Below are 26,436 nucleotides of genomic sequence, written 5' to 3' on the forward strand. Positions count from 1 at the left end.
AGTCTAAAGAGGGTACAAGTCCTTTGTAGTCTGATGCTTAAACTGAAAGCTGGGCACCTAAAGCAATTTTGTTCAGTAAAGGAAAAAGAAACACAGCCAACAGGATACCACAGAGTTATATTTATGTTGTACATTTGTCTTCACATTGCAACATCCACATTGTTCATTTTGTGACAAGTATTTCTAATAATTTTGAATACATATTTACGTATAATACATTTTACCAAGAGGCACTTCCAGTAATTCTGGCAAAAAGGAGCTTCATTATAGTGTCTAACTTACAAAACAGTAAAAATAAATAATGTTTATCTAAAAGATTTTTTTTCCTGTACAGAATCTATTTTGTACAAAACATTTATCAGCCATTAACTAAATCACTTAACAAATACTTGTGAAGAGAATATATTAAGTATTGCTACATGTATCGAGTGCAAGATAACTAGTGAAAGGAAAAGAATTATTTTGTTTATGAAAATCACCTAAAAATACAAGGCCTTGTTCCTGAAGTGTTTAGAAAGGAGAAGCTTGGTTACAACAATATTGACAATATATAAATATAAATTAATGTATGTAGTACTTAGTGAAAAGAACACTGTGTTAAAAACTGGTGTGTACAAATCCTAAACAAGATGGCACTTTTCTGCATTGCCACTTTGGCTGGCAGTTATTTTTTAAAATATTGCTTCAAAAGAATTATAAAGGTACACAAAACCCTTTTTCAAATAGAGCCGTATAAAATTACACTTCCCCCTGTTCTTTTTCTCACCTTTTGAAGTGAAAAAAAATCAAGGTGGGATTAAATTTGTAGTACATGAGTGATTTGTGGAAATTTACTACTATAGCAGAGTTTGAATAAGCATCATTAAAATAATTTTGCCCCAAGGTTCCAGACCAGGAGGCAACCCTCACAGGACAGAATGTAAGATGACCAAATTTCTCAGTGTTTCCTGAAGTAAAAAAAAAAAAAAAAAAAAGTAAAAAATTGTCTGGCCTGTTGTCAATTTTAAAATAAAAAATTTGTATAATTTTACCCTCAAATCTGGTGCTTCAATTATATTGGCACACCCAAGATTTTAATTTATAAAGGGTTGTAATCTTGCTAGGTTAATTTCTTGATTACTTTACCAAAATAGGATTTTTAATTTTTTCAATCACATCTTCTACGTGATATACATACTTGCATATCGTTACCCAGACAGGCCAAACTGTATTGGAAAAGAATTATTTTTGGAAGGTATTTCTTCCACAACTGGAGGCAAAGGTGAAAAAATGTGGTTTTGTTGGAAAATATCCTAGATGTTCTTCTATCAAAAGCACTAAAAAGGAAAAAAAAAACTGCCACCCATCAGTGAAAATGTGAATCTGTTAAACAAACGTAACCCACATTATGAATCACGGCTTTTTTAAAAGTGAACTTAAATTAGTTTTCATCATGCAAACACCTGATATTGATTATTCAAAAGAAGAAGACTTAACTTTAGAAAAGTAATGATCAAAAGTACGCTGACATGGTTGAAATATTAAAGATATCATCAACATCACAGAGCAGTAATGAACGTTGTCTTTGATCTTTTTGGGACACCAGCTGCAGTACTGTATCAAGGTTTACAAACAGCTACAAATCAACATTTTGCATTCAAATACAGGTTTTCGTTGTGTTTCAGGATCAGGCAGGAATTTTGAAAAGAAAAGTCAGCTTTAATAGACTTTAGCAGCCTTTCTACCTAGAGCAGTATGTACACACATGGCAAAGCCCTCACTGTTTTCCCTCTGACCACATCACAGAGCCTTTTTATTTTTTACTCTTTTTTAAGAAAGCCTTGGGTGAAAATGACTAGGGTCAGAGGAAAAAAATGAAAAGCACCACCAAAACCTCCCAAACCTCTTAAATAAATACTTAAGAGCAAAGAGCAGTTGCTAATTCACATCAATTGTTTATAAGCGTTCGCTGCGGTAGAGGAAGACAGCGTTGAAAATTGAGCTATTATTTGATCTGATTTCCATGGTTTTGCCTCAGGACAAGAGAATTCAGTCATAAAAGGTCACATGGCTTGCAACTGTGGCAAAGTCCTGTATACCTGCCCTTATGCTTCCACAAAGAAAACAGAAATATTTGGGTTTCCCCAACTAATTCACTGCTCTTTTCTCACCTGCAGGTTTCAGTGGTGCTCCCCAGAGCACAGAGAACTCCCTGTGGCATGCAGGGCAGAACAATTCTCCTCTGCTGCCCCATTCCCACATCTCAGACATACTGCACACACAGCTTTGGAAGCAGGAAACCACTGGCACAGATTGGTGACCTGAAAAGCTCAAATGAATTTTTTTTTTCCCCCTCCTCTTGCACCAAGCAAAGCTTTCCTTGACGAAGGACAATTAAACAACTTCAGTCAAAAATTATTTTTTACTACACCCTTCAGCTCGACAGACCACACCCAAGACCAACCTGGTTTTACCTGAACTCACCAGCAGTTTCACAGGAGCAAAGCACTCAGGGGAATGTCCGAGTGTGTTTGAATGTCTGTCATACACCTCAGTGACACTGGCAGGGTTTCAGACTGCACAATGCTTACTGTTTCACTTTTATAGAGAAGTATTGTTAACTAGCTCGAGCTCTTGCCTTTTGTCACTGTGAAGATGAACTCTCCAGAAATACACCAGCACTGTTCTGCCCCCAGGCTCCCGAGGAGTTTGCATTGCCCTAAGAGCTCAGGTAGGTGCTCACTCAGGTGACATCTGCATCCTGCTGAGATGGGGAGATGCATTTTTCATCAAAAAAACACCTGCCTGCCAGGAAAATCTCACTAATGGCCTCTGAATAAATCATAATTAGGTTGTAAATGGAGAATAATTCTCACACTGCTCCCTCCAACACTGGGAATCAATATCTACCACAGCAGGAACTAAACCCTGCTTTGATTTACCTGCAGAGGAATGTTGTTTTGCTAAAAGAAAGTGATTAAATTCAAAGAAAGATCTATCACACTAAATTGCTCTCAAAAGTACTGGTGCTATTTTGCTCTAAATTGAAGTTTGACTTCAATAATCAGCACTACTGCAAGCTCTTCCAATGTTTTTTAAGACAGCTGTCACCTAATTTCTATTATTCTTTCATCTGTTCAAAATCATTTAACATGTATTGTTCTCCAAGATCCCTGGATGTTCTTGTCGATTCACTGAAAAATAGGAAAAAAAGAAGACTCTCCTGCTTTAATTAATGGGAATAATTATCTTCTCTTTAATACTGCTATCATTTTGACTAATATTGCAACATCAAACATAAATTAACCTCCCAGAAACCCTATGTTTATCCATTTCAGCAAGATTACGTTTGCTTTTGAAAGAAAAGGAAAATAAATTTTGTTTTATAAAATCTATTTGATAATGGACTACGATTTCCTTTCCTCCTTCCCACAAAATGCAGGTTTCACTTCCTTCCTGCCTGTGTACAACCCCATCAACTCGAGGACCCATTACCCCACCTCTGAGCTGCCAGCTGAAGAATTCCCAAGTTCTAGTGCCAACGTCCAGGGCTGAGGCTGGGCAGAGCAGGCAGCCCTTAGTGCCTGCAGAGAGGTGAATCCTTCACTCTGGCAATGTGCTTCTGTCCAATCTTCTACCCACGAGGCCATGTGGAGCTCAGCAACTTCTCATCCTTAAACTGAAACCTTCCTTCCTCCCATGAGATGCTGGAACATCTCAGCTGTGGGAGGACTTGCACAGATTTTGCACAAGTACTTCATTAACAACCAGCACCAACCACAAAGCCGGTGCTGCATTAGACTCATGGCTAAGCTCTCAAAAATGCTTAGGGTTCATTTTGAAAACTGACCAAATCCTCTAGGATTCCAAGTCCAGCCAGGCTCAGGTTGCGACAGAAATTTTAAATTTTTAAAGGAAACAAGTGAACTTTATGTCCAGCATGGAATACAGAGAATGGGACTTGGGAGGGAAGTTTGCTTAGATGCCAAATGGTACCTTTAAAAGCATATATTTGAACCTCTGTAGTCTTAATTTTCTCCCAGATTCAGACCACCAGGATATTAAGAAATTCTGACAGTGGTACACTAATGGTAAAGACCTAAATCCATCTTTAGGCTGATGGTGATGCAGAAAGAAGTTCACACGTGATGTGTAATAAAAACTGATGAAAACTAGCCTCGAATTATTAACAAAAGCCTTCTCAAATGACATCTTCCCTGGGAACCATTTCCTGCCATAATATGACCATGTTTGCTATGAGAACCAGCACCCTGCGTGATGGCACAGGGGAGGGCTTTGGTGACACAGCTCTGTGTAAAAGATTTCATTCACAAATGAAGGCCATCCAAAATCCTGCCAAAAGAATAGTAAAATCCCTTTTCCATAGACTGTTGCAACTCACTTCTGATGCACAGCTTGCAACATCTCCTCAAACACCATCTTCCTTCTGGAGGGAGTAGATGATTTTCAGAGACAAGTGTCAAACTGCTCTGCACATTAGCTAAAAACAAACCACGATTTTAGAACTAGAGCATAAATATAGAGCATAGTAAACTATGGCCTTTTGAAAATTTGAAACTATTGTTTTGAGACACAGCATTTTTAGTTTCTTTAGAAGCTAATGTCTTATACTCCCCCTAAAAGAAAAGGTAATTAAATTGTTTGGGGCTTTCACATTTCTCTACTTCCATGTGTTTCCTCTGCAACACAAGTGTAAGGAGAAAAGTTATATTCCATGGTAAACACTATGTAGTTATCAACAGAAGTGCCAATATAGGGACAAAAGTGTTTACATGTGATTGCTATCTGACACACAGAGTCCTTTTGTCCACTGCACTGGCAGCTGCAAGGACTGCAAAAGTATTTCAGGGAAACTTCTAGACTAAAAGGGAACAGGATCAGACACCAAGTGCCATTAAAGTGAGGAAAACAAAATATCCAAATGGAAAAAAATAATATAGTCTTTCTCCCCTTGTTTTTAAAGAACAGAAAACTGAAGTACTTTGGGTTTGACACTGCAAAACACTGTTTAAAATGGGGGTTGCTTTCTTTAGTATCTACCACACTGCATTACATATGGTATGCACCAGGAATATCTATCAACATTGTAAACATCCCACCTAAAACAAGAGGATTCTGCTGATTGAACACACTTAATTTTCCTTTATTTGGTTTTTCTTCCTAAAATATTTCTTAGGCTGTGAATTATTTGGTGCTCGCAACAAAGCGGAAAACCTTCTGCTTCCAACAGGCTGATGTAACTGCAGGTGAAAAGTTTTGCCTACTTTGGACTAGAAAATATTATAAAGCCCTCTAAATTACCTGCTTCATTATCTATGAACCCCAAAGGACATACACAAAAAAAAAGTTTTTCACATTTTTGACATAAAATCTCTCTGGTAATTTCTGTTGTGTTATATCTAATCCACCCTGGAGATTTCCTGATCATTGCCTGCCAAACAGGCACTTCAAAGACTGCGAATCAGATTCATAAGGAGGGACCACCTGCAGAAATTGGATTACTAACTATTTGAAGTGGGAAAAAAAGTCACCTCTTACCAAGCTGAGCACTCACAGCCACTTCAGCTTCTTCACTGGAATTTCTTTCTAGTTTGAATAAAAACAACAATCATTCTCATTTGAAGTCTGTCAGCAATTTCTTCACCATAAAGGTCCAGTTCAATGACTGCTCCCATGAACAGCCTGGGGTAGCAAAGGTGTATCAATTTCTAACAGCTGCCTTGGCAATGCAGAAAAACAAATTAGAAGCTGACGTTAATTTTACTTAATGGCAATCAAAAAGGATGACTAGAAAAATATAATGTTTTCATTTCAGCACATTTTAAGATAACTTTTCTTAGTTACTCTTATTTTTTCTCAACTCTATGTGTGCCATTTTAGAGGCATATTTGAAACTCTGCTTACAGGATTTTGCCTCATTCTTGAATGCTTTTTCATAATTTTACCAACTGGGTACCCACTAACACTTGCTGAAATAGAATTTCTTTCCTCTTTCAGCAAAATCAATATAAACCCCAATATTAAAATCCAATTGCAGTGATTATGCACTGAAAATTGAGAAAAAAGTGCTTGGAGATGTGACATTTTAAAGCATCTCTGTAAATGTAATTTTTAAATGATAGAATGAGGCATAATAAAACCTTCTCATACTATAAGGTATGCTTACCAGTCGTACAAGAAAAGCCCAAATAAAACGATCAAAGCGACTGAAGAGAAATGAAAACAATGCAAGCTGGAATTGGTGGAGACTTGTTAAGATCTTGGAGACATCTTTTTTCTTTTGAATGAATCCTGCTGTGTCCTTTCCCTTTAAAATAGCAGTGTGATTTGGATCATTGCATTCCTGATTTCACTGGAAAACACTTCCTAAATATTCCTGCTGATAAGAACATTCAGAACCTGCCCAGTCACTCTGCTGAAAGGCAAACACATTTTCTAGCGGCAAGAGGAGGACAGGACAGTATCAGGAAAATGCAATCAGCAAAAACCCCAAATCCTCTTTTGAGCAAAACCTCATTCTGACAGAAATGCAAAGCAAGAGGGAGCTCTGAAGTGATAACACACCTGTGATTGGCTTTGACAGAGAATGTTTTCCAACCTTGTGGGGAGGTGTCAACAGGATCATGAAATTTGGTGAATGTGTAACAACAGCAAAAAGTGATGGGTGCAATGTCAGAAATTCAACACAGAAAGGACTTCTAACAAACTCTGCCTTTCACAAGGAATCTTACTCTCACAAGCAAACCTCTTCATGGTAATGGGCTGCAGAATCAAAGTAGAAAAAGCACACATAATTGAAGGAGTTCTGAGAGATACTGAAGTTTGTATATATAACTCTTTCTGTGGGAACAAATCTCTAAATTGTGGGGTACTGTTTGGTGCTGCCAGTCCCCAAGACCATTAATATTTTAAAGCCTTGATCCTGTAGACCACTGGCTTCCCAGAAGGGCCTATACAGATTACTCAAGACTTTGTGGGGTTTGGAAATGGCTACACTGTATAAAAATGTTTTGTATTTATTTTTTAAAAAATTATCTTTACAAAACAACTTTTCCCTTTTTTTCTTTTTCTTTGTTTTTTTTTTTTTTCTTAAAGATATCATTATCTACAGGAACCCATAAAAATTTTTCCATATTTACATCTAGATAGCTAATCATTGACACATATATCGTGAAATAAAATATTGAAAGTGAATATCCAACCTTTTAAATAGACATTTGGCTCACAGCATAAACAACAGAGAAAAACAAATGAACAGAACAACAACAAAAAAGATCTGCTGTTCTTACAGGCCCGATCTTTTTCTTTCTGTTAAAAAAAGTAAAAAAAAAAAAAAGAAGAAAGAAGGAAAAATATATTGGTGGGATCAAACATGCTGCTCCTAAGCAGAATGCCAGCAGCAAACTGCTCCCATGCAGCACCTCACACTGAAAATGCAGGTGAGCAGATCCTGGGACACCGAGTACCCAGCCCACGCAGGACTGGCACTGTCCCCTGCAGCTCCTGAGGCACCCTTTGCCTTCTTCTGGGGAATGCCCTGGCCCCCACTCTCCTTTCCTTTGTCTCCCAGCAGTTTAGCTTTGTTCTCAAATGACACATTTGGCCACCCAGAGGCAGGGGTGAGGGCAGAAGAGGACAGCGTGCCCCCACGTTCTCCTGCCTAAAGGCGCGCATGGCCCCGCACCGCCGCTCACCCTGCACATGTACAGGCAGGGCCAGCCTCCTCCAGGGGCACAGACTGCTGTGCCATGCACTTCCCCCTTTGCAAACAGCCCTCCTGGCACATCCCCTTCGCCAGCAGTCTGGGAGGTGCTGAGGAGGAAGAGGAAGAGGTGATGCCAGCACAGCTGGGTAGGGCCAGAGCAGCGCCTGGGCTGCTGCTGGTTGGAGGCTGCCCGCAGCTGGACCGGGGGTGGAGGGCTATGGGAAAGCAAAGCTCCTCAAAATTGTTCCCTTGCAGGCACAAATTCTTTACAATTCTGGCCTTCTGTTTGTTGTGGTGTGCTGGGACGTGTGCTACAGCTAGTGTGGTAAGAACTCAGACCATGCTGTATTTCCTCACATCCACTCACACTTGCAAACACCCCCTCACTCGCACATATGTGTTGGCAGGATATATCAGCATTCATATAAAGCTTTGGAACTTTTATCCCTCAGCATTAAGAGCAAAAAGCTACTTAACTGGTACCTTACTGTTAACTGCAAATGTGCTTCAGAAGCAGCATTTCCTCAGATAACTTTCTCCTGTAAATATCACAGTGACCATAATATATCATTAAATGTATTTTGCTGAAGTGTGCAGCCAATAACCCTGGCTATATATATATTTTTATATAATTCCACCCACCCCCAAATCTCTTCAAAGAAAGTCTGTAAAGCCGGTGTTGCAGTGTGAAAGCTTCCTTGAGCATAGGAGTTTAAACAATGTACCTCACCATAAAAAGGAAAGAGAAACAAATTAAACAGCTGTAGGCGCATTATCCCGTACTTCTACAGTGTTGTGTCTAAATGCTGTGCTGGCTTGAGAAAGAGTCTGTGCACGAGTCAATCTGTCTTAAAATACTGCTGTAAATATTGTCATTGGTTTGGTTCTACAGTTGTGTTCTCCTCTTCATCCTTCTTGGACTTCCCTTTCTCCTCCTCCTCCTCCCTGATGGCCTGGATTTGTTCTGAAGATTGGTGCAGTGGGGATTGCTCCGTGCCTTGCTTCTCTGACCCAGCTAACCTCTCCTCATCCTCAATCACTTTCTGCCACATCTTGTGGTTCTGAAGCAGGTGCTGAGTGATCTGGCAGTAGATTTTCCTCCTCTTGAACTTCTTCTTTCCTGTAAAACACCATGTGACATTAGTGTACTGGTTTCTATTGGAGAAGGAAAAGTGACTGAAGGCACGGGAAGCAGACAGAGTGTGCTAAGACAGATTTTTAAACCCCGACATTTGAACAGTGTTAAAATCACAGAAATCTGTGCCACTCCAGATTTTGGGGAAAGCAAACTGGTTTCCTGCACAGTTTGATCCCCAGCTTCATCCTATCCCAAGGCTGCATGTTGTGCCTGACTCAGCTGCTTACAGAGGTATCTAGCCTTTGAATGATTATGTATAAAACACATTGCTGAGCTGTTTCTGCTCATTTTACATCAAGTTCTTAAAGACTCTGATCAACACACTTTCAATTCTGTGCACTCTGCTTGTCCTTGGGAAAAAAAAAACATGATTTTTGTTTCCTGTGTTCCATTTTCAAAGTCACCCATCACTCCACCATCGTGGTGGAGGTGACCTTAAAGCTTAAGCACAACATTGCTCTGGCACCAGCCTGAGCACTAAAGAAGCACTCATATAACCAAATACTATCAGGGAGCTTGCTTCTCTTTGGTTTTGAAGCACCAGGGCCCTGCTCTCAGCCTATAAAAGTGGTTTTGTCCCTGGTGGTTCTCACGGTTCCTGACACAGCTGACACTACAAGTGTTTTGCTGTCTGAAGGGTGTTTTTTTCTTTCCCTGTCAATATACCCTGTCCAATACAGATTCTTAACTCCTTAGCAGTACAAAGTTTGAAAAATTTTCCTGGTCATTAGCAGTGACAATGGCCGTGACAGAACTGAAATAATAACCCCTCCAAAGACAACTGCTGATTTCTCTTTAAAGAAGGTGACGTAGAGGAATGTTTTGTACCAAATAAATTTGCGTGGATTAGTATTTGCAGGTTGCCTAAAGTATGTCTGTGTCAGGATCCAAAATGTTTAGCTCTTGAAGCTTTTGAACTGGAAACAAAGAGCTTTTCACTGAGCACAGACCAAATCCAATTCAATCCTTCATTAGAAAGCCCTTGGTTCCCTGTAGGAAACCTTCAGGTTTAGCACTAATAAGAAGCCCCTAAGCTGCCAATGCTACAGCAGGACATTCTCTCCTGGGTTTCCCAGGCGACCCCACATCTTGCTGCTCTCTGCAGACACTTGCTGTAGTGTTAAAATTTGTCTGAATCACTAAAGACTGAGTCTGTTTACTTCTTACACTTGCATAAGACGTTCAGGGAAAGTACACGCTCCTATATAGTAAAAAAAAAAAATAAATTACTTAGGGCTTCTTCAAGGTTATAGATCTTAAATTGATCTCAACTGCTTCAGTGAATCATCAGGACCAAGATGAAGTGTTTTCTGCTACAATTATATTTCTATCTGCCTCAAAGGCGTTGTCATCAAAAGATCAAAAGATCTTTACCAAGATCTATACCAGTCTTAATGCCTGTGCATCTGACATCTCAACCTTTTATTGTTTCATTGAGAAAGTTTAGAAAGTCCAAAATTGTGTTGTTCACAGGCACACACTTCTAAGAAAGTATGAGCCCCCTATATTGACACACAAGATGCCACAGAATCCTGAGTAAGGTCCACATAGCCAAGAGAATTTAGGGGACCTGAAGACAACAATTTGCCACACATTAGTATGATGGAGAAGAGGAGCATTCCCCATTTGGTACAAAGGAAGTAGAAAGAATTTGTTGAATATTTCAAAACTTCACATTAATTTTTAAAGCTTTGAAAACCACAGTTTTCAAACCATAGTAAAAACACCAGGGCTAGTACTATTAAGGTACTAGAACAGGGTAAAAAAGAAAACAGAAGACCACTAAAATCAGTCTGTTTGCAATGTGAAAAGGGTTAATAATGATCAGTGCTTTTAACCTAAAAACAGCATTATTTGGCTCCACTAATGCTGATACAGAAGATAAGTGAATAGAGATACTAAATGAAAGGGAACCAAGGATTTCAGAGTAAGGTTACAAACATCCTGGATATATGAGAACATCACTCATATATTTTTTAATACAGCAGTATCAGTTTCAGGCTTTGAGTTAATTACCAGTTCCATACGTTTCCTCCTAGCAGGCACTTCCATAAAGGCCAATCTGCCACAAACATGTGGCTCTGCCTGTTACAGAACTGATAGATCACAAGGATCAGATTAACCCTTGTGTGTTACATTATTTGATGTTTACCATTCTCTATGAGATTTTTTGTGCATGTGAACATGCCAAACCTAAAATATGTGCAAGTGTGTGTGTGTGTGTGTGTGTGTGAAAAATAGCAATTACTTCTTAAATACAAACTGTTTACCTCTGAATCTTACTAGAGATAAAAGGTTAATTCTGCACATCAAGAGACATAAATTTTAGTTCCACATCCATAAGTGACTTACTGCACTCATCAAATATTTGTCAGCTTTCCCAACAGAAAACAGGGGTGATACCCAGGCAGGGCATGAAAGAAAATGTGTGGGAAAGAACAGAAAAAGTGAGGCTGTTGAGGGAAAAAGTATTGGTATTTCATGAGTGCACTTTAGGCTGCTGTTTCCTAAAACTTCTGGATACAGGGGAGAGAGAGAAAGATAACTCAGAGGTGGGAAATAAAGGAACAGTAGTAGAAAATTCAGAGGGAGAAAGAACCTGAAAGAAAGAAAAAGGTAATGCAAGATTAAACTGATGAAAGAAAGAGGTCTACACCTGCAGTATTTTCTCTTAAAAATCACTTCCCACAAGTGCCTGAAATCTCCTTTCAAGGTAAAGAATTTTCAACTCAATACAGTTTCAACTCAATATTGTCAGTGTTGCCTTTCTAGAGAAGAGGCAGAATATGAGCTTTAGTTACTGGTTAGCCAAGTAATGCATCTTCTCCCAGCACACAACACAGCAATGCTCAGTGCCAATTCTCTTCCCACTCTTCTCCATGTTACCTTGAAGAGGTTTGCATTAAAATGATTTCATTGTTAAAAACTCCTTTACTGCATCAGCATTTCAGATCCTCATTCTATTATTCCTGTTTGTCATGTTAACTCATGGAAATGCTGAGCGTTTTCCTTGAAAAATCTTCTCCCAAACATCCTTTTTTCAACTGAAATTCTTACAGTCTTATCAATACCAGTCCTAAAAGAGTCTAGAAAGCCCTCATGCACAGGTGATCTACCACCAGAAACCCCAACTAAGGCAGAAATAAGTGGTAGATATGAACCACAGTGGTGCTGAAACCATGGAGCATCTCCATTCACAATGTAAGTGGTTACAGCTTCACCAAGGGCACCAAAGGACATCAAGGGCTCACTGTCACTCTGGAGGAGGCCCATGCTGAACCTGACCAACTCACAGCCTCTCTCTGCTTAGCATTTTGGTCACAACACAGAATTTGTTTTGTTGGGAAATGGAAGTGTCAACCACTTACTGGATTCGGCGTTTTCACAAGTTTCCATTTCTCCTGTTTCCTCCTCTTCTTGCTCATCAGTGTCTCCTGACTCGTCACTCTCTTCTATCCATTTTCCTGGCATCAGCCCTGCTGAGTCATAGGAGTTACAGAGTGGTCCCACGATGTGAGTGATGAAGGATTCCTGGAGGTGTGCCAGCTGGGGAGCAGAGCGGTCCATGAAAGGGCTGATGGGCAGGCCCAGGCTGGCCTCTTCATCACCCTGGAGAGGAAAAAACAGCCGTCATTTCTCTGAGCTCAATGAAACAAAACCATGCCACAAAAAGGAGTAAAGCATATCCAGCTAATTAAAAATGCTGAAAGGACAACATCTAAATGCCAGCCTGGCTCTTCCATCATTGTCACAGTGCCATCGTGTCAGATGGGCACAGTTACAGCTCTTTGCTCGTAGCAGCTGACACAAACCCACTAGCAATAACATGAATTTAACAAGGAAGAATTTAACAATGATTCTGCAGAAGGATGCCCCTAGCCCTGAACTTTACACTGTGTGAAAACTTGAAAATTGTTATTTCATTTCTTTGTGATTGCTGGTTCACAACAACCTTGTTTACAGGGAATAAGACAACTTCTACAAGACAGGGCTGTCTCACCAGACTAGTTTTGTTATTCATTTCATCCTTATTAAAAGTAACCTGGAGATGCCCTTTTGGCTTTGGGTCATAAATATTTGTTTCCTGTGACTATTAGAATGATCCCAATTAAAGCAATATATGACATTCATTTGCTCAAAACCAGTAAATCTTTCCCATGAAGCTTTTTCAGGGGAGAGAGGGAGGCATAAGATGAGATTTTTTTTCCTCTCTTCTCATGATGTAAAATAAAGTAAAACTTCACTGCAGAGCCAAATCTGATATACTCAATTCCTATTCACAGCAAAGCTCCTGGTGGTATCAGTGAGCTTTCAGCTGAGCAGACATGACAGGACCAGATGCCATCTCCCTCCCAAAAAATATCCAACCTCCCTAATCAAGCCTGATGTGTAACTGAACACTGTAATACAATACAGAGTTCTATATTATGGGATTTGTCAGCATTTGGAGATGCATTTTCAGTTTCCATTATGTTTGCTTATATTTATCTCCTTATAATGTAAATTTTTCAAAAGTAATTGTCTTCACAGCTGACCAACACCCCGCCTGTATCAGTATTTGGTGAAGGCCAAAAAATGAGAGCTAAATTTTGGCATGTGTACAGCAAATATCTCATTTCCTTGTGTTTTGTTTGCTAATTTTATAATAATCAACCCTGAAATGTTATGTGCAATCACTGAAAAACAAAGTATTTGTGTTGACAAAACACTGAAACATGGCATCCATTCTTGAAATAGCAAGCAAATTACGAAGAGGTGACAGCTTGCTTTTCTTTACAGAAACATATCTCAGATTTCCTAGCTGTGAACTGGGAGAAATGTTGACTGTTGAAGTGTTTACAAATTCTTTTTTATTATTCTGTTAAAACATGATTTATTATGTGAAACATTTTTCAGTGTGTTTTTTTTTTTTAATTCTAATATGTCTATTCTGTCTTCAAATAATTATGCTGGACATGTGAAGAGAAGGAAACATCCTGCAACAATACAACACAGGATTTTTAATAGTTTGGTACAACACATTTTTAATAAGCAGGTTTTTTTTATGGGAGTGAAATTCTTGAAAGGAATTGGTGTTTATTGGAACAAAGGTATTTAATGATTTTCACTGCATAGGCTGACTTCACATATGTGTGCTTTTTGATAATGCTTCCAGGGAAATACAAACTTCCCATGAAATTATCTTTTTTAGAAATGAGACCATGAAGACTTTTCCAGTCACAGAAAAAAATCTAATGCTCAAAAGCATGGTGAACATGGTTTGATACACCTCTTGTAGCATATTACATTAAAGAAAAACAGCTTTTAATAGAGATAAAAGAAACTGAGAATCTAACTTATCCTCCTTAATGCCAAAAGCAAGCCCAAGACAGAAAATGTTCTCTGATCTGGATCCCATTTCTGAATGATGGAAAATAACACAGGTTCATACTGTGGAACAGATAACACAACCTCTTCCCACATCTGTATCCTCACAAGCTTGATTCACCCTCCAAGGCTGATATGAATATATTGGGGCTGATATGAATGTATTGGGGCTGATAAAACTTTTATTGGAAAAAAGGAAAGTCATAGTCTACATCTGATGAACTGCTTCTGTCTGCATGCACTAGACATCCACATAAGCTATGATCATCACCAGAACTGTCCAGTACAGTTTGTTGGGAGAGTTGTAACGAAGAAGAAAAGCATTTCCTGAAAGAAAATTTGGGGCATGAAGGTTGTTTTGGGACATACTTTCTTTGTTTAAGAAAAAAATGAAAACAAAAATGAAACTAGCTGTAGTCATACTATAGGTAAGGTTCATTTTACTTCCTTTTTTTCTTGGGAGATTTGAAAGAAATGAAGAAGCTTCAAGTCAGTGCCTGAATTATGTCCCTTTCCCTGTGTCTTTACATACTCCAGAAGGTATCAGCAAATCCTGGTTGGATTTTTTTTTCCCAAACTGTGAATGCAGTAAATTTAAGGAAAGCTGAAAAAGCTTTCAAAGTGATTAGTCTGTGAGTCCAAATTACTGCACAGCCTGCCTGAGAAGCCTGTGGGCTGTCTTGTTCAGTGATTTAACCTGCTTGCTTTCCGGAAAAGAAAGGATGTGGAATTTAATCTGACCAGAACATTCAAAATGTTCCCACTCAGGAAACAGGAACAGTGTAGGAACAGCCCTGATCCTTGCACTCAGCAGGGCTAAACAGGGTAAAATAAGAAAATTAGGTTCAATTAAGGGCTCCCTTACACCTAGAAAGAGAGGAGCAGTGCCTGGCTGCATTCTCAGGGCTTTCTAAACCCATCTGTGCCTGTCCTCCTTACTTGTGCCACCAGCATGGCCTTGCATAATTAATGCAGTTGTACTGACCAACCCCTGAGAGCTGCAAGGGCTGTCTTAAAATTGAAATATGGGTCAGGGAGCAGTTATGGTTGGCCTGTGATGAACTGAAAGTCAGTGCTGCAGTCCTGCTCAGCACATAAAGCTTCTGGAACAGGGGTGTGACCTGCAGAGAAGCTGAAACAATCCCACTGCTCTTTTTAGACCATCTGAACAATGATGTTGTGTCCACTTTTGGAGACTACATGTCAATAAAAGTGTGAGACTGCAAAGGAGAGCCATAAGAACCAGCTGATGTCCTGAAAGAACACAGAAGGAAGGATTAAAACCTGATTTGCAGTAAAGAAGAGGGAAATGACAGACATGATGACTGACAACAGGGAAAAAAAGAGGAAAGGAGCACTTGTTCACCATGCCAGTGCTTGTCCACAGAGCCAGCCTTGAACAGTTCAGCCTGCAGAAACACCATCACCAGAGGTTTCTGAGGACACATCAGAAACTTCAGTGAAAAAAGGACTTTCACTGGTTCATCAGAAAAAATGGATTAATGTGACTCTAGCCATCCTCTTTGCCTCTATCTCTGTGATTTCTCAGCGGCCAGCAGCACTGTCATGCTCCAGAACACCAGGCAGAGAGCTTTGGAATGCCTTTACCTGTTCATAAAACTCATTGACGATGCCTTCTGTCCACTGCAGGTGCAAGTCCTTGCATTTGGCAGGCCCGTTGATGTCGGCCAGTTTGATGCACATCTGACAAACCAGCAAGCGGTCGTTCTCGTTGGTCCAGTCAATTCCAACATCATCGTTCACCTGGGAGGCAGGGAAAGGGAAACCAAGTGGTAATCCCAGGCTAAAGAGCAAGATCTGACCCGGGGTATTGCACAAGATATTTAGCTATTTCCCAAAATCACTAGCATAAGCAGGTGAGCTAACCCCAGGCTGGAATTATCAATATGGAAAGGGAAAAATAAGTGAAGACCAAGGAACACTAAGATGAATAATGAGAAGTCAATATCATTATTATATATTCTATATATAGTGTGTGTATATATATATATATATGATATATATACTATATATATAATGAATAATAATAGTTTATCTATTATATATATAATGAATAATAATATATTCTATAAAGAATATATATTATATATACTATATATACTATTATTCAATATATACAATATAATATATAATTAACATAACATAATACGTAATAAAATATACATAATATACATAATATAATACATAATATAATATTATATATTAGAATAACACATTATGCACGTGTTTCAAAGCATTTACTAGGAAAACAAACAAATGCAATCTTTCCATGACATTTTTCAACAAGTTAATACCTATTGGTGTATAAATACGAATTACTGTAAAATATCATGATGGCTTGATTGCAGCATGAAAATGTGTGTAATGAGCTCATTTTCCTGTTTGATCTAAGCATGGCTGAAACTATTTCCTCTCTTTTTCCTTTTCTGTATTTTTCCCATACCTCTCACAAGAGTGATACATACTGTCAGCTGCTCTAAAATAAAAGCAGGAAAGTTAAGGTTGGAGGGGACATGACTAGCAGGGGTGCACAAGGAGCTCAGACTTTTATGGATCTACAGCTCAGTTCTCTTTCTACCCTGGACCACATCTAGAGCCTTTCTCCACAACTTCTTAAAGCCTGACAAAGAGAGATGTTACAGGGAAATGGAAAACAATACCAATTGTATGTGTGGAGGCTTCAAAGTGTCAGCATACAGATCCATCCTAAGTAATGCCACATGGATAAAAAACATTTTATCCATGCCACCAAAACAGCTAGGAGGTCTCAGATACAAAACACACTGTTTTTGGGGGTTTCTCACAAGGAACAAGAACTAGCTCCAAAGGCAGGTATCTAGTTAACAGGCCAAAAGCTTTGATGGGTGATGGAGTTTATTAAAATACCTTAATAGGAGGTGAATTCCAATAAGTTAGGTTGAAACTGTAAACAGTTTTTAAGAATGGTTTCCCAGGGTTGTGATTTTATGGCTCACTGAATGGAGCATGCAGGAAAGAGGTTTAGTGATCCTTCTCTGGAAAGAGAAAGGAAAGGAAGACCACGCTTTCACTGCATTTGAAAACAGAATGTCAAAACTGCTCTGATTTCTGCTTTCATAATTCAACAGTACGACTAAATCAGTAAAAATTCACTTAAAGTAGCCATTATGGAAACTGGGTAATAACACCTTGGATTTTTCCCCCAGTGCTTTTCTAGCAGGTCTAAAGTGCCAGTGAACAAGAAAGCAATTTTGAAAAGTAGAATGTAAAAAACAGTTTGTGATATTTTTGGCCTTAAACCACTTTCTGAAAAAAAAAAAGTAAATATGTGCCACTGTGTGTCACTGCGTCACTAACTTTAAATGAGTGAAAACCCAACAGAAAGGCCAGAATATTATTCAACATTTTACAGCAGCCAAAAGGACATTCAGAGGAAATAGAAACTCTTTTTTTGGTGGATGCTACAAGCAAGGACCACAATATTTTCTGACCATCCCCCAGAAACCCAAACTGATCTCACCTTGGCATTAAACTTGGCAACAAAATCAAAGTGCTTCTTCAGGTCAGTCGCCAGGATGGCCTCGATGACGAGGAAGCGGAAATGCTTGAACTCCACGTGGTCCAGGTTGACCAGGAAGTTGTACTCTGGCCTGGACATGAAGAGGTTCCAGGCAGCAGCAGCGTGGTGGTTCTCCAGCACGGAGCGGTCGTTGTACAGCACCGCCTGTGGAAGCAACGCGGGGCAGCTGAGGAACATCTTGGCAAAACCATCTTAGCAAAACCATCTTGGCAAAAATCATCCTGGCAAAACCATCCTGGCAAAACCATCCTGGCAAAACCATCCTGGCAAAACCATCCTGGGAAAAATCATCCTGACAAAACCATCTTGGCAAAAGTCATCTACACAAAACCATCTACACAAAACCATCTACACAAAACCATCTACACAAAACCATCTACACAAAACCATCTACACAAAACCATCTACACAAAACCATCTTGGCAAAAGTCACCATCTACACAAAACCATCTACACAAAACCATCTACACAAAACCATCTACACAGAACCATCTACACAGAACCATCTACACAAAACCATCTACACAAAACCATCCACACAAAACCATCCACACAAAACCATCCACACAAAACCATCCACACAAAACCATCCACACAAAACCATCCACACAAAACCATCCACACAAAACCATCCACACAAAACCATCCACACAAAACCATCCACACAAAACTGTCTTGGAAAAACCATCTCGGCAAAATCACAGCAATGGATCATCCTGTTTCAGGCCATAGGTTGATGGTTAATATAACAGAGGTGTATGCTTCCCTGATTGCCAGAATGAACCTCCCTTAATGAACTACTGCTCTTTGGTAATTGCACCAGGCAGTTGTGTCCATGTAGGACTGATTCCAAACACAGAAACAGTTTGCAGAAATTCCAGTTTGCAACCTGAAAACATGTACTCAGCCTGACAAATATCTCAGGGCTAAAATCCAAAATAGGTCAAATCTTTACCAAAATAAGATACTGAACTCTCATAGTGATGATAATTCCATTCAGAAAATAACAATAAAAATTTTTTCCTATTAATTTATTTTCAAACTAGAGTCAGTACATAAAGGCTAATCTTCTAGCTTCCTTTTCTGTTTTTTTACAAGCACAGAACTATAGCACTTGTTTCTTAAAATTAGATTTAAAAGATAGCACATGTCTTCTCCCAATCTAGATACCTGGCCAGAGTATCAAAGCTTTTGATCACAGAAATACATTGCAAGGATGAGAAGCATTTCTATCCATTCATAGACACAAAGTGACACCAGAGCAAGTTCAGGCAACTTGCTCTTGGTGACAGAGGAAGTTTGGTTGTAAGCTAGGGAGTAAATCTAGAATTTCTGCATCCCTACCTGACCTGCCATCATTAGGATGTATTTTTTTTTAATTTCCTCATCAATAGAAATATTTTTCAGCACAGTGTGCTGAAGCCAGGCAGGTTAGCTATGTAAAGCAAGACAAGATGATCTCATAATTAAGCCAATGCAGAGTCACTCTGAATTGCTGAATTCAACTCTCAGGACTGGCAGCAACTTCTGTGTAACCTTAGGCAAGCCTCAATTCCACATTTATAACACCGAGATTATCTTCCCCTTCCTGCCTCCAAACACTTTATTAAAAAGACTGAAGCTGCTCATATTCTATAGCAACAACAGAAAATGTGTTATGATCATGCATGATAAACTTGCAAAGCACAGTCAGCTACACAACTGGGATGTTTTATTTTATTTAATCTTTCTGTGCATTATTTGGTAGAAAAATTCTTCCGTTCTTCCACAGTTACAAGTTCTCTATCAGTCAGCAGAGCTTTACCTTCTTCACTGACACAGTTTATCAGTACCTTTCCCAACAGCTCTGCTAACTGAGGGTGTGTAAGAAGACTCTTACCAGCAATCCCCAAGTGAAGAGATTATTTCTGTCACTTTGACAAGCTGTTTCAAAATATTTGGCAGACTTTGTGCTTAATGGAAGCCACAGGCACCACTATCAAGGAAAAGCTGTCATCGAGACCTTCCAAACTGTACGACAACACTGCCTGAGATTTATTTACCTGAGGAGCACTCGTTGCTACCAAGAAGGCATTGGTCCTTCCTGGGTGATCATAATCATGCATGGCTGCAGCTACATAAAGAGCCATCAGCTCCAGGGCAGGGATGTTGCCAGCCAGGCATCCGTAGCTGTCATCTGTAGGTGTGTATGTCTTTGAAAACACATATCCCATATGGCCGTGAGTGATTCCACTGTCAGAATCTGAGCAGAAATAAAGAAATGAAAACAGTGAAAAATCCAGTGCCACTTTTTTAGTGACCTACTGTAAGAGAAGCAATAAAGCAGGGAGAGAAGGAGCAAATTCACAGTAAGAATAAATGCAGCCTGACCTCAGTGCTTGCTGTGCCTATGATCCAGTACAATAAGGCAAACAATTGGGAAGGAACAAATTCTGATCCCACCTGGAGATCTTCCAGCCCTCCAGCAAAACCAATTCTCCAACTATGTAAGTTACAAGCAGTGAGATATGGATTCACAGCCATGCTGGAGTTTTGTGGGGAAACTTGATCATCCCACTCCTTTCTCTAATTTCTTTCATCATGTACACAAGTCCGTGAGACACTGATAGTCCTTAAAGCAATAGACTAGAATTTAATAATTTTAAATTACAGTGTGTGTTTTCCAATACAAATGCCTAGACTCTGGATCTTTGCTGATAATCCTCTTATCCCTTTTTTGAAGCATCTTGAGCATACCTGACAGAGACAGATACTGAGATGCTTCGCTAATTTAATCTGAACAACCTTGAATGGATCTTGCATGCAGCTGAATAATGTCTTTCAAATAACAAACATCAAAAAGTCCCAGAACTCAACCCCTTTCAACCCCTTTCATTCCACCTCATCTACAAAGCTACTGAAATCACTTGCTAATAAATTTTTCCAGGAATAAAACCATTTAACACCACACACACAAAAAAAAAAAAAAAAAAAAAAAAAAGAAAGAAAAGAAGCATAAATGTAACAAACTCCTGCTTTTCCATGAACTCTCCGAGCACTCCAACAAAACACAGACAGGTCCCTCTAGTTGCCACAGCTGAACACTGATAAATTAATATAAAAAAATCAAGAAGAACAGCTTCCTGTAATGAGCAATCATAAAACAGAAGAAGAGTGGTCTTGTAAAGCAATTGCCAGATGGTAACAAGTCTTTTTATTTGGAGATAGTGAGGAAAAGCAAAGAACATTTCATGAGAGCCAGGCAGTAGCAAGTGCACAGCACTGCCTGCATGCCCCAGAAATTGTAGAATAGCAAAACAATGAAGGGTTTAAAGGATTTAAGGCTACACTGCCTCTGATACAGCACTGCAAAACATTAATAATACAGTTTTCCTAGGAAAGAACTTTTGCAAAAATCAAATGGTAACAAACATCTGTCACTAAAAGTGACCACAAAGGCTTGCATTTACACATCATTAAATGTTAAGTATTAGGTTTTGGAGGAACAATTCCATTCCCTTCAAAGTTACACAAAAACACCTGAACACCTTTCAACATCCATTGTGCTAGTGAACTTCAACACCGTGCTACAGACTGCAAAAAAATTCTGCATGCAACCCCCAGCTTGTTGCCTTTCTGAAAGCAAATTTAATGAGAGAAACTTTAGGATGACAGCACTTAAATCTACCTGAGTCACTCGCTGAGCCGTGGTCATTGATCACAGTTGGGAGTCCTGGGATGGGCTGGGTTGTGAGGTACCACACGGCGTGTAGAACATCAGTGGCATGGATTCGGTTGTGATCTGTGATGGGAAGAAAACCATCCAGCTATAAAACATCAGGAGATTTCTGACAGAGGGCTATCAGCACCATCTAGTGGGTACCGTGTGGCAGGCAGTCCAGCAGAGACAAAACCAACATTATCACGAGCATCAGACCTGGTTTTACCTTTTTCACAGAAATAAAAAGAAGGAAGATAACTTCATCTTGTATTAGAAAGAGATTCTCTTTAGTAAAACAAAAAAACACTTAAGAAAAAACCAAGGAAATATAGTCTAGGTTCACAAAAATCCCAGAGACTCTCTGAATAGTTAAATGTTTCAAACAGAAAGGAATGGCTTCAGCAGAACAGGCTGTGGGACTTCCATCTCTAACCTCCTCAAGCTGTGATCTGCTGCTTTAGATCCCTGACCCAGTTCAAACACAAGGAAAGGATCGAAATTGGGTCTCTCACTTCCCCAGAACAAACTCAAAACCACCTGGCTGAAGGCACTGTGAGGTAGCTTTCCTTAAATCCCTCCCACTGTAGCTGCTCCAATTGGTATTTAGTATTTGTCAGAGAGAGAATACATGACTTATAATGATGTTTCCCACATTTTCCTGTGAGTGTACAGAAAACAGGGTGTTCTGTGTTCCTCAGTGCTGGGTTTACCTGCCACCTAAAGGGGGTGGTAACTCCTTCCTCTTTCCTCAAAACAGAATCTTTGGCAGCTGAAGCACTTTGATAAATTTTGTTTGAATTAGCAGATACTTTGGGGATGACTGAAAACAGGCTTTTCAGGGAATAAATGCTTCCCACTGAAAAATATCAGCTAAGCTGTAGTAACTGAACAGGCTTCACTCATGTTTTGGGAATATTTTTTCTGCTTATAAAGTTCAGCTCCCCTTTGGTAGCATAGCACTGCTACTGTGTAAAAGTCCAAGTTGCCTTTAGGGGTTCAAATATTTCAAGAGCCTCCAACTGGATCACTGGGGTACACTTGCATTATCAGGAAACAGCCTTTACTTATAGTAAAGGCTGTATATATACTTATATAGCTTTATATGATTTCTGGCAGATTTTGCCATGAATTATGAAACAATGTAAAAGATGAAATACAAAGAAAAAAAGATGACAGGCTGTGGTTCAGCACCAGCCTCTGCCTAGCCATCCACTGGGTCATGATGTAATGGAAGAAAAAAAAAAGTAGCTTTATAATGCAAGAAGAAAAGCTTCAATACAAAATCCCCAAAACTTCAAGGAAGCATCATTATGCACCAGAAATTTTTACTTACAAGGTATCTCTCGGTATCCACACTCCAAGGCATGAAAGTAGTTCATAAATTCCCTCACTGGTATTTTAAAGGTTTCAAACAGCCCCATGTCATCAAAAAGCCTGTATGATACCTGAAAGAAAAAAAAAAAAAACAACAAAAAAAAAACCTCATGCTGCTAAGTAGATGAGAAAAACTCTACAAATTAGATATAAAACTCCTTAGGTTGAATTACCCCGTGAAAATCTGCTTTCCTGGTAGTATTTTCCCAAATCCTTGACTCAAATCAATTCCCAGAAAAGGAAGAACAAGCAAAGGACTGACAGAAGGGGGAACCATGTGGCTCCTATGCATTGTGTCCTTGCTTTCTCTCCAATTTTGGAAGTGAAATGATAAAAATGACTCCAACAGGATATCAGGGGCAGCAAATAGCTTAGGAGGCAGAGCTGCTCTAAGCATTCCTGCACCAAAGGTGACTGTAAACATCTAGGAGAGGATGTATGGGAAGGAGAATGCCATGGATGAGAGAGGAGGATGCTCAGAAATTAAGGCAGCAGCTGACACAAAATGGGCACTTCTGAAGACAAGTTTGAACTTCACATACAAAATAATGGGACAGAGTAAAATCAGTGCCTGATCTTTTCACTTCTGTTGCAAATTGGACCCCTAAGTCTTGCAGAATCTTATTTATTTACTGCTGTTAGCTAAATTCTGTCCTTTTGATGCCATCTGCCTGGTAAACCTGCTTAGAGCTAAGCAACTTGAAGCACATTTGGACTGATGTGTGCTTCAGGGCAAGAAACGGTCACAAATTACACTTTGTGTTTTACATTTGAGTATAAATCAAACATCTATCCACACCTGCTTGTGTCTGTATATTTTGTATCTACATTGGGACCTATGAGCTGCACCTAAAGTTGAATGAACTGCCATTGTGGATTTTTAGGGCAAGAATAAAAAAAGAAAGGAAATGAATTTGCAGCATTAATGATCTTCCTCCTGCCTCCCCTCATGGTCATTCCCTACCAGGAAAAACCTGCCTATGAACTAATCCTGGCAAAGCAGTGATGGTGCAGAGGCAGGTGGAGTGTGGGGTCTGACCCCATCCAAAATGACCCTCTAGTGACCAAAATCTGACAGGGGGGTTCTGCTGGGGGTCCCAGCTCTCACTTCTCTCCCTACCATACCTGAACTACTGTGCTCTGGAAGACAAGAGCTTAGAATAAAAGCTAGAGCCTGTAAAAGACACTCTGAAAACCCCAGGGGATCCCCCTGTGTTTAGGCAGAGTGAATAGAGTGACCTTATGCATAATTAGGATTAGAATCTGCATATAACCCTGTTTATCTTCTAGAATCATGGCTTAACTGTATCAGCTGGGATCCAATATTTTACCTACAGACAGATGAGTCTTACATCCTAGTGTTAGGTCAGTGGAATGTAAGCCACTTATTTCCAGCAAAGCATCTCTGTATAAAAAGAGGAATCATAATGAAATAATATTCAGCAGGACCAAATCTTACTTGTCGACACTAGCAGAACTGAACAGGTATCTTAAATAAAGCATGTCATAAAAGCATGTTTTTTCTCCCCTTGGATTTTGGGGGCTGAGAAATTCCATAGTTGAAAAGAAGCAAAGTTGACCGTGATGTGTAGGAATGACAGCTTTTCCCTCTGACTTGGAGTAAAATAGCATTATTCTCTGCAAGTAACTTGGCCATTTTAATAACTCTTTAAAAAAAAAAAAAATCTTTCTTTCTCTCTCTCTCTTTCTCTATATATATCTTCCTCCTTTTTCTTTCTCTCTCTCTCTTTCTCTATATATATCTTCCTCCTTTTTCTTTCTCTCTCTTTCTCTATATATATCTTCCTCCTTTTTCTTTCTCTCTCTTTCTCTATATATATCTTCCTCCTTTTTCTTTCTCTCTCTCTCTCTTTCTCTATATATATCTTCCTCCTTTTTCTCTCTCTCTCTCTTTCTCTATATATATCTTCCTCCTTTTTCTTTCTCTCTCTCTTTCTATATATATATATCTTCCTCCTTTTTCTTTCTCTCTCTCTCTTTCTAAATATATATCTTTCTCCTTTTTCTTTCTCTCTCTCTCTTTCTATATATATATCTTCCTCCTTTTTCTCTCTCTCTCTTTCTATATATATATATCTTCCTCCTTTTTCTTTCTCTCTCTTTCTCACTCTCTTTTTCTTTCTTTTTCCTTTCTCTCTTTCTTTTTTTTCCTTCCTCCCTCCATTCCCTCCTCTTTCTTTCTCTCTTTCAGCAAAAAGGGAGGGAGCAGGTGTAAAAGCATGCTAGAAGGAGGAAAAAAGAGCATTGATATCTTCCCAAAAGTCAACTAGTCAAATTCTTTAACTAAATAAAAAAAAAAAAGAAAACCCAAACAACAAACCCCAGAAACGGTAACTGTGCAGCTTTTAAAATTTCTTGCTCTTGATTAAATACTTTAATGTGCTTCTGTCTATCAAAATACTTTCTTCCCAGCCCACGTGCTGTTTCAGGAGCTCCCTGGGAGTTGGAATCCTGTGGGCTGAGCACTTGTGCTGAGATGTGTCCCCTCCTGCCAGGGGCTTGGCAGAGGGTTTCACCACGCTGCCTCTGTCCTCCAGCCTCCCTGTCCTGCCTCAGAGCACGGCTCAAAATGCTTGAATGAATAATTTCTAACTGAGAGACTTTGGTGGCGCTGCCTGACCAAGGACAAGCACTTCTGCAGGGTTCCTGATGGAAGCTTTTTTGCACCTGGGCTGTTACTCACACCCAGCCCCTCTCCTGCAGGCACACAGCAATGGATGCAAAGTTTGGATTTGCAGTTCCTTTCTCAGTGTCTGCAGGCAGCCCTCTCACAGCCCTTTTTGTGTCTCGTGTATTTGCTCCCTTCAGACCTGTGCTCCTCGGAATTTGCTGCCACCTAGTCTCTGCCTCTGACAAACTCCTCTCAGGGCTGCTGGGATGATCCCAGGAATATCCCATCATCTCCCACGTGTGATGATGAGAGGGCCAAATAATCCTCCTGTCATCCTGCAGGGACATCTCAGAGCCCTGCAGTGATGCCACCCTGCCTCTGACACTGCCAGCAGAGAAGCACCCCCACTTCTCTCTCTGGGCCCAGCAAGAAAAGCCAAACCACAGGTTTTAGTCTTACAGGAGCTGTATGAAAAGTGTTAAGTGTGACTGAAGATATTGTTGGATTTTATGGCCTCGTATGAAGCAATAGCTCGGGTCTGAGAGCTTGGCTCTTGGTTTGTGTAACGAGACTGAATTCATGCTCCTCTCTGAACCCTGCCATGCACATTTGTCACTGCCACATTGACTGGGATTGCCACTCCAGCTTGCACAGATGCTTTCATGGCTCCTGACTGGTTTGGGTCTTTTTATATGTCTAAATCAATTTAACATTACACAAAGAAGGAACAGATATCTCAAGCAGCTTCAAAGATGCCAAGCCAGCATTTGCCTTCTAAACTGAATGCTTCCCTGGAGGCATGTGTCAACTTTGCTTTGTTCCAGCTCATAAATTTAACCTAGCATGGCAAACATAGTTAATTCAGGTTTTTAATTGACTCTTTTTCTCCTTTTTTTTTTTTTTTAAACGGGTTAGTCCATTTAATAGCAAAATACAGAGA

General features: G+C 39.6%; 1 protein-coding gene across 4 annotated transcripts in view; it reads right to left on the minus strand.

Annotated features, from left to right (window-relative positions):
• Positions 1-100: 100 nt before the first annotated feature.
• The window catches only part of PDE3A (phosphodiesterase 3A), a 228,253-nt gene continuing 201,917 nt past the window's right edge, over positions 101-26,436 (minus strand). For all 4 annotated transcript variants that reach the window (XM_032746376.3, XM_032746375.3, XM_072923770.1 and 1 more), the window contains 7 exons: positions 22,824-22,935; positions 21,458-21,571; positions 19,833-20,032; positions 17,731-17,934; positions 15,819-15,974; positions 12,212-12,452; positions 101-8,825 (listed from right to left, as the gene is read on the minus strand). In XM_032746376.3, the coding sequence (XP_032602267.3) occupies positions 8,578-8,825; positions 12,212-12,452; positions 15,819-15,974; positions 17,731-17,934; positions 19,833-20,032; positions 21,458-21,571; positions 22,824-22,935 (1,275 nt within the window). In that variant the 3' untranslated portion in view covers positions 101-8,577. The remainder of the gene's footprint in view (positions 8,826-12,211; positions 12,453-15,818; positions 15,975-17,730; positions 17,935-19,832; positions 20,033-21,457; positions 21,572-22,823; positions 22,936-26,436) is intronic.

The sequence above is a fragment of the Taeniopygia guttata genome, chromosome 1A, assembly GCF_048771995.1.
Source record: "Taeniopygia guttata chromosome 1A, bTaeGut7.mat, whole genome shotgun sequence".
Classification (NCBI taxonomy): Eukaryota; Metazoa; Chordata; class Aves; order Passeriformes; family Estrildidae; genus Taeniopygia; species Taeniopygia guttata.